The following is a 7,057-nucleotide window of genomic DNA, read 5'->3' on the forward strand; positions in this document are numbered from 1 at the left end:
CCAAAAGAATCCTCTGGGCCGCATCATCGTGGGGTAGGAGAAAGGATGGCCGCTCAACCAACTCCCAGCTGCACTGACTGGATTTTTATCTGGGATATGTATGTATTACATTTTCAAACACAATGCACGAGTCAACCAGAATCAGTCGTCAGCTGTTACCACTGTGACCATCCACCATATTGGTGGGGCTGGGAGCTGTGGAGCACACAGTGGCAGTTGCAGGGAGGGCCTTTGTCCAGGACTCAGGGAGATTTCGTTTGGTGAGAATCATGTTGTTCCCTCCTGCCCTCACTCTTCTTTTGCTCCGAGCACAGCCCTGAGCCCAGAGGAGGCTGAGTCAGCCCTGGAAGCGACCCATTATTTCACTGAGAACAGCTCCTCAGAAGGTGAGCACTCTGTATACCACTGGCCTCGGACCCTGTGCCAAGCAACACTGCTGTGGGGCGCATGCAGGTGGCCTATGGCCCTCCATGGGCTCGGGGAGTGTGCTGCGTGGGGAGGTGCAGAGTGAGAGCCAGGGGAAGCTGCCTCACTCTCTAGGGCCAGGCCCCCCGGTGGTGTTCTCACTCCTGTTTCTCTTGTCTCTGCCTTCCCGGACCCGGGCTTCTCCCTCCCTCTGCCTCTGCTCCTCCTCTGCTGTCCCTTCCAGCATCTCCTCTGGCCTCCGACCTGGACCTTTTCCTGCCCTGGGAGGCTCAAGGTCAGTGCCTGGGGGGCAGGGGCGCCCCCTTTGCACTTGGCTTCCCCAGGGCCTTGGGTTTTATCTCCTGAACGCTCCCCTGCATGGTCAGGAGGCCTGGAAGCTCTTAGTTCCAGAGACGCCTCCTGTGTGGCTAAGTTCCGAGGAGGACCCAGAGCCAGCCGTGGACTGGGGTGGAGAGGGGCAGCTGCTGTGCTTGCGTGAGGGCAGTAAATGAGGACACACAGTATAGTGGGTGTTGCACAGGCACTAGGGTGTCACCTCCCCAGGCACGTGCAGAAAGTATTCTGTCATCATGGTCATAGGAAAAACACAAAATGCTATCATTGCAAAGCTGTCATTGTGAAACAGACAAAGCACAGATGAGCAGAGATGGAGGAGAGTGGTAGATGCTTTCTTTGGAAACATTTTCATGTTCCACACAACTTTTTTGTTGGGGAAAAATACGTATGTTGAGTGCCTATTAGAAGTCATCCCTGTGCTACACTTAAAACCTGTTGGGAGTACTGGGTACAGGGTGATGGGGCATTCTGGGCCTGGGATTTGGCAATCAAGCTGGTGGTATGTAATACACCTAGAAAACCAACCAAAACACCGACCTTAATTTCAAGTATACAAACTAAAGAAACAGATGTATCTTCTGTTATACTCGAGCAAATCAAGGATGCTTTAGGCTTGTCCCAGGCACTTGCAGGAGATGCCAGGGACTCGGGGTACAGATCCCTGTCCTCAGACCTCACATAGCCTCCAGGCAGCAGTCCGTTCCCTGGTGAGAAGCCTGAGCCTGGAGCGCTGCGCCCTTCCCTGCCACCACATAGCTGCCAAGGGCCATTCAGAACTGGGACGCTGCCGTTCCACCTGAGGTCCCCCTACCGGCCACATTCTCTCAGGGAACAGGTCTGCAAAAGCTGGGCAGCCTGCTCACCCCAAGTTTATGGTCACCATAAGGAGCACGGTGTATGCAGACTCCAGCAAACATGTCACTTTAAGAAATACAGTGCTGAGTACAGGATTCACGTACATAAAATTCCTCATCAGCTAGTGTGGCAGTTGCAGGTTGAATTGGTAATTAGGACTCCCCTGAGTTTGACCTTTATCAGCAGAAACTATAGAAATCATTGGTCTCAGACTTCTTGCCCATAACGTGCGCCATCTTTCACTTAAGAACTGTGGTATGACTTGTATTCTTTTGAAAAGAGGATGTGAGGGTTCAGTGGCTCTGTGGTTCGGGTGGAGTGAGACAGCCCTTCTCAGAGAAGGCAGAGAAGAAGCAGCATCCAGGGCCAGGTCCGCTTCCGCAGGAGAGCACAGACTAGACCGACCACTCAAGGACCTTAGTGGTTTGGAGTCATAACAGAAGAATGTTCTTGTTCTTTTTATTCATCCCATTGTCCAGAAGCACTACAGCAGGAAGAGCAAGAGGGAGCTGGAAATGACATCCAAGAAAAAAGAAGAGGTGTATATATAGGCCAACATCTGCTGATGCTGGTAGAGGTCTCAGGGTGGGTGGGGTCTGGTTGCCCTGTCACTGCAGAAGAGCCCCGTACCCTGGGGAGATGGCAGATGCATGCCTGACACCACAGCTCTCCTTGAGGTGAATGCCCAGCCCATCAGCTGTGCAGCTGTCATCAGCCCCAGGCCTGAATCTCCTGTAGCTGTGAACACCCCCAGCCATCACCGCCTCCCTCTTGCGGTGCCTGCTTCCTGCCAGGACTCCTCTAGGTGCCCAGCTGGCCTCTCCTTCTCATGCCACCCTCTCTTCAGCCTCCACATGGTTCTGTCACCATCTTGGGGAAGACAGATTGGGGCTATCCTCATCAGCTTAGCTCAGACCTACTTCAGCATAACTTGGGAGACCCATGAGTGTTCTAGGGTATTTTTTCCATCACCACCTCCCCAAATGCCGGGGTGTTTTGTAATAGGGCCCAGGTAACTCCATGCCAGACAATACTTAAACCCACTTACCCCCTGCTACCAGCCCCCAGCCCTCTTTCTCTCATTTGACAGATGGAGATTAATTTTTTTCTCCCAACTCGCAGAGGAGAAGGGAGCCAGCCCTCCTGACTATCGGCACTACCTTCGAATGTGGGCCAAGGAGAAAGAGGTTCAGAAGGAGACGATTAAGGATCTTCCCAAGATGAACCAGGTAGGCCCAGTCAGAACACGCAACAGATGTTTCTGGAAAATTCTGACCAAGGCTGAGCCCTCCCACCCGGCACCTCACCACCGTCCCAGCACCCCCTGGAATGTAGGGATTCTCCTGCCTACCTTTAGAACCTCTAGTCAGGCAGCAGTCAGGGACTATTCTAGTAGGACAAGGGGTCAGTTGCTTCAGGGCCTTGTCCAGAACACTCTGCTGGTGATGACTTGCTTTGGTTTAATTGGTATCCGTGAACCAGAGGAGCACTGGGGAAGGTGAGCCTCAAAAGGCAGAGACTTACACCACCATTTATGAGACAACATCACAGCACTTCTGCTCCCTCCCATGCCCCGCTCGGAGCTGTGCACACACAGGCCCACTCAACCCACCACCCAATGTTTGTTTGCTGGTCTCTGCGTCAGGACCGTGGCATCTTGCCAAGGGTCTTACAGCCAGGACCACAGACATCTAACCAAAGGCAGCTGTTGAGCTGCAGCCTGACCACGGTCTGCTGTGCCCGAAGGGGAACCTTGCAATCTGGGTGCTCTCTCATCCACAGCCTGAAGAATGGGGTGCCCGTGGAGGGAGGTTTCATCCCATTCTCAGGCCAGGAAGCCTAAATATGGTTTCAGGACCTGGAACCTGACCTCTTCACCCTTCTCAACCAACCCAAGTTACCTTACCTTGTCATCACTCTCTAAAGAGCTTCATAAAGGAGAGTTGGAGGCGCTTCTGATTAAAGATATAAAAAACTCAATGTGATTCTAAAACACAGTGAAGAAGTACTTGTAGTCACTGGGTTTAGAAAGGTATGATAGAAATAGGTCTGTCTCTGCTAACAGAATGGACATAGAGACAGGGAGAGACTCCAAATGTTCCTATATGTGCTGAAAGAATGGCAGCTGGAAAAGAAAGCCCTTTCCCTCTCTGCACCTCAGTGTCCTAATCTGTGAAATGGACATATCAAGACACAGGTGTACGGAGACAACTAATGGGACAACACCCTCACACCAATCATAATGGCCAGCACTGTGAGTCTGGATGATCTGAGGGCAATCTGACCCATTCTTTACCATCTCCCTGCCCTTTTTCTGTTTTTCCCCTTAAAAGGAGCAGTTCATAGAGCTGTGCAAGACGCTTTACAACATGTTCAGCGAAGACCCCATGGAGCAGGACTTGTACCACGCTATCGCCACGGTGGCCAGCCTGCTGCTCCGCATTGGGGAAGTGGGGAGGAGGTTCTCTGCATGGTCGGGCAGAGGAGAGTCCAGGGACAGTGCCCCTGAGGAGGGCGAGCCGCCAGCCCCACACCCCCCTCAAGACGTGGCCCAGGAGCTTCAGCCGCCAGCTGCAGGGGACCCCCAGGCCAAAGCGGGTGGAGACACCCACCTTGGGAAAGCACCGCAGGAGAGCCAGGTGGTGGGCGAAGGGGGCGGCGGCGAGGGGCGGGGCTCCCCCCCCCAGCCTCTGTCTGACGATGAAACCAAAGATGACATGTCCATGTCCTCGTACTCAGTGGTCAGCACGGGCTCCCTGCAGTGTGAGGACCTGGCTGATGACACAGTGCTGGTGGGTGGGGAGGCCCACAGCCCCGTGGCCACCACTCACAGTGGGGGTGCCGTTGATACAGACTGGTGCATCTCCTTCGAGCAGATCCTGGCCTCCATCCTGACGGAGTCCGTGCTGGTGAACTTCTTTGAGAAGAGGGTAGACATTGGACTCAAGATCAAGGACCAGAGGAAGGTGGAGAGACAGTTTAGCACCTCCAGTGACCATGAGCAGTCTGCAGTTTTGGGCTGAGGGCTCCAAGGCCTGGGGGCTGGCCTCTCTCTCCTCCCTCCCTCCCGTTCTGTTTTCTCTTGAAGGACACACCCCTCCAGTTCTCCCCAGAAGCAGTGAGTTGTAAATGGAAAGAAGGCTGAACAGTCGCAGTTGGGACCTAGGCAGGGGCTCCCCACCCCCTCGTTCTGCCTTGGACCTCCTGGCCCCTGCAGTGTCAGGGGCTCTCTGATGTGCCCTTGCTTGCCCTGCACTGTGGCCAGGCCACACCCTGTCCTCCACCTCCTCTTCTGCAGCTGCATGCTCCGGGGGCTTTCCTGCCACTTGGCGCCAGGTAGGGGGGTCGAGTGCCTATTGGGCACCAAAGTGGTGAGAACTTCGAGATGCTCTCCAGAAGCCCCTGAGCCTGAGCTTCTGGCTGGGGGACATGGGCAGAAAGCATCTGCTGCACCAGGGTGGGTGCCGCCTGCACAGGCGTTACTCTCAATTCTCTTTCAGCTCGTCATCCTCACCATTAACCTTAAAAGCATATCCCTCAGGTCCTGATATATTTCCTTGTATTCATTTCAGTTGGCTAAAAATCACACTATGCTCAATGCCTTAATAAATCCCTGAAAGAACTAAAAACTACACTGTGTATAGAGAATTAATGTGACCCTCAACCACTGCTTTGGCCTCCTGGCTTCTCCCCAGGCAGGTATGGGGCCCAGGCCATATTCCAGAGGTTCCCAACACTTAGTCTCTCACAGGAGGTGGGGGTTCAAGACCCCTAGGGAGGATGGGGACATGGAAGCTGCTGATGCAGGCTGGGCAGGGCCTGTGAAGACCTGCACCAGCAGAGGAAACCTGCTCCGCAGGTATAAACAGCCTGGGTCCAGATGCAGGACATGTGTGCTCAGGCCTGGGCTGCAGCAAGCCTTTGGGTTCAGAAAGCAGACTGTGGGGACGCGGGCAACAGGCTGAGCCATGAGGACCCCTTAGCTTTGCAGCAGGAGCTGATCATCATGTCCAGCGTTTGCCCCCAACACAGGACCACTCTTATTTGTACTAAAAGATAACATCTCTGTGGCTGTTGTTTGGTTTTAAACTTAATAGCTTTATTGAGGCAAAACTTACATACCATAAAATTCACTTGTTTTAAGTTATTATTCAATGATTTTTTAGTAAACTTAGAGTTGTGCAGACATCACCACAATTGAGCTTTAGAGTATTTCCATCACCCCAGAAAGATCCCTCCTGCCCATGTGCTGCCAATCTGTGTACCCTCCCCCAGCTCCAGGGAACCACCAATCTATTTTCTATCTCTTCAGATTTTATGGATGGTTTTAAAATAATCTCCGTGATTTTACCTTTACAACTGCTGAGTCACTTCTCGATAAATGCAGCAAAACAACATCAAGGAAACGGAACAGCTGTTTTCTTTCTTAATGACAACAACAACAAAAAGTAATTTCCTTTCTAGTATTTACACAAACTGACTACATGCTTTGTCATAAATTAATTTCAAAGAATTTATTGCTAGAAAGCCTACATTCTTGGGACTTCCCTGGTGGTCCAGTGGTAAAGAATCCGCCTTACAATGCAAGAGATGTGGGTTTGATCCCCAGTCAGGGAGCTAAGATCCCACATGCTGCGGGGCGACTAAGCCTGCCACCACAACTACTGAGCTTGCATACCTCAACTAGAGAGCCTGTGTGCTGCAAACTACAGAGCCCACGTGCTCTGAAGCCCGCGCATCCTGGAGCCTGCAGGCCACAACAAGAGAAGAGAAAACCCGCAGGCCATACTAGAGAGATGCCAACGCACCGCAACGAGAGATCCCGCATACCTCAACGAAGATCCTGTGCTCCACAACTAAGACCTGATGCAGCCGGAAAAAAAGACTATGTTCTTGGTCATAATAAAATTAAGTAAAGATACACGTAAGAATTACACAAAATTGGCAGAGTCAAATTGATTGTAATCAATTAGATTTAAATGACTTGGAATTTTAAAATATTTATTTGGCTGCATCGGGTCTTAGTTGTGGCACGTGGGATCTTCTTTGGGACATGCGGGATCTTTCGTTACAGAGCGCGGGCTGTTCGTCGCGGCGCACGGGCTCAGTAATTGCAGCATGCAGACTTAGTTGCCCTGTGGCATGTGCGATCTTAGTTCCCCGACCAGGGATCAAACCCTTGTCCCCTGCATTGGAAGGCAGATTCTTAACCACTGGACCACCACCAGGGAAGTCCTGGAATTTAAATAAATGTTTTATATGCCATGTAGAAGTATAAATTTGAGAATATACCAAAGAAAGTAAACAACATAAAAGAGGACACTATCCTTTTTACGTGATAAAAGAAGGTACAAAAATGTACAATAAAATAGTACTTTCATCCATTAATTATTTAACCTCGCATGATAAAATGTTTAACAAGAGCAGTAACACTAAATAA

At 51.5% G+C, this 7,057-nt stretch overlaps 1 protein-coding gene across 2 annotated transcripts in view; it reads left to right on the plus strand.

Annotated features, from left to right (window-relative positions):
- The window catches only part of TBC1D9B (TBC1 domain family member 9B), a 43,921-nt gene extending 38,565 nt beyond the window's left edge, over window positions 1-5,356 (plus strand). The window contains exons 18-22 of one of the 2 annotated variants that reach the window (XM_082650869.1): window positions 315-386; window positions 650-700; window positions 2,097-2,156; window positions 2,740-2,846; window positions 3,951-5,356. In XM_082650869.1, coding sequence (XP_082506995.1) covers window positions 315-386; window positions 650-700; window positions 2,097-2,156; window positions 2,740-2,846; window positions 3,951-4,640 — 980 coding nt within the window. In that variant the 3' untranslated portion in view covers window positions 4,641-5,356. The remainder of the gene's footprint in view (window positions 1-314; window positions 387-649; window positions 701-2,096; window positions 2,157-2,739; window positions 2,847-3,950) is intronic. The other variant, XM_082650870.1, reaches the window with a different exon arrangement.
- Window positions 5,357-7,057: the final 1,701 nt, after the last annotated feature.

This window comes from Grampus griseus (genome assembly GCF_964374135.1).
Source record: "Grampus griseus genome assembly, chromosome: 3".
Lineage (NCBI taxonomy): Eukaryota > Metazoa > Chordata > Mammalia > Artiodactyla > Delphinidae > Grampus > Grampus griseus.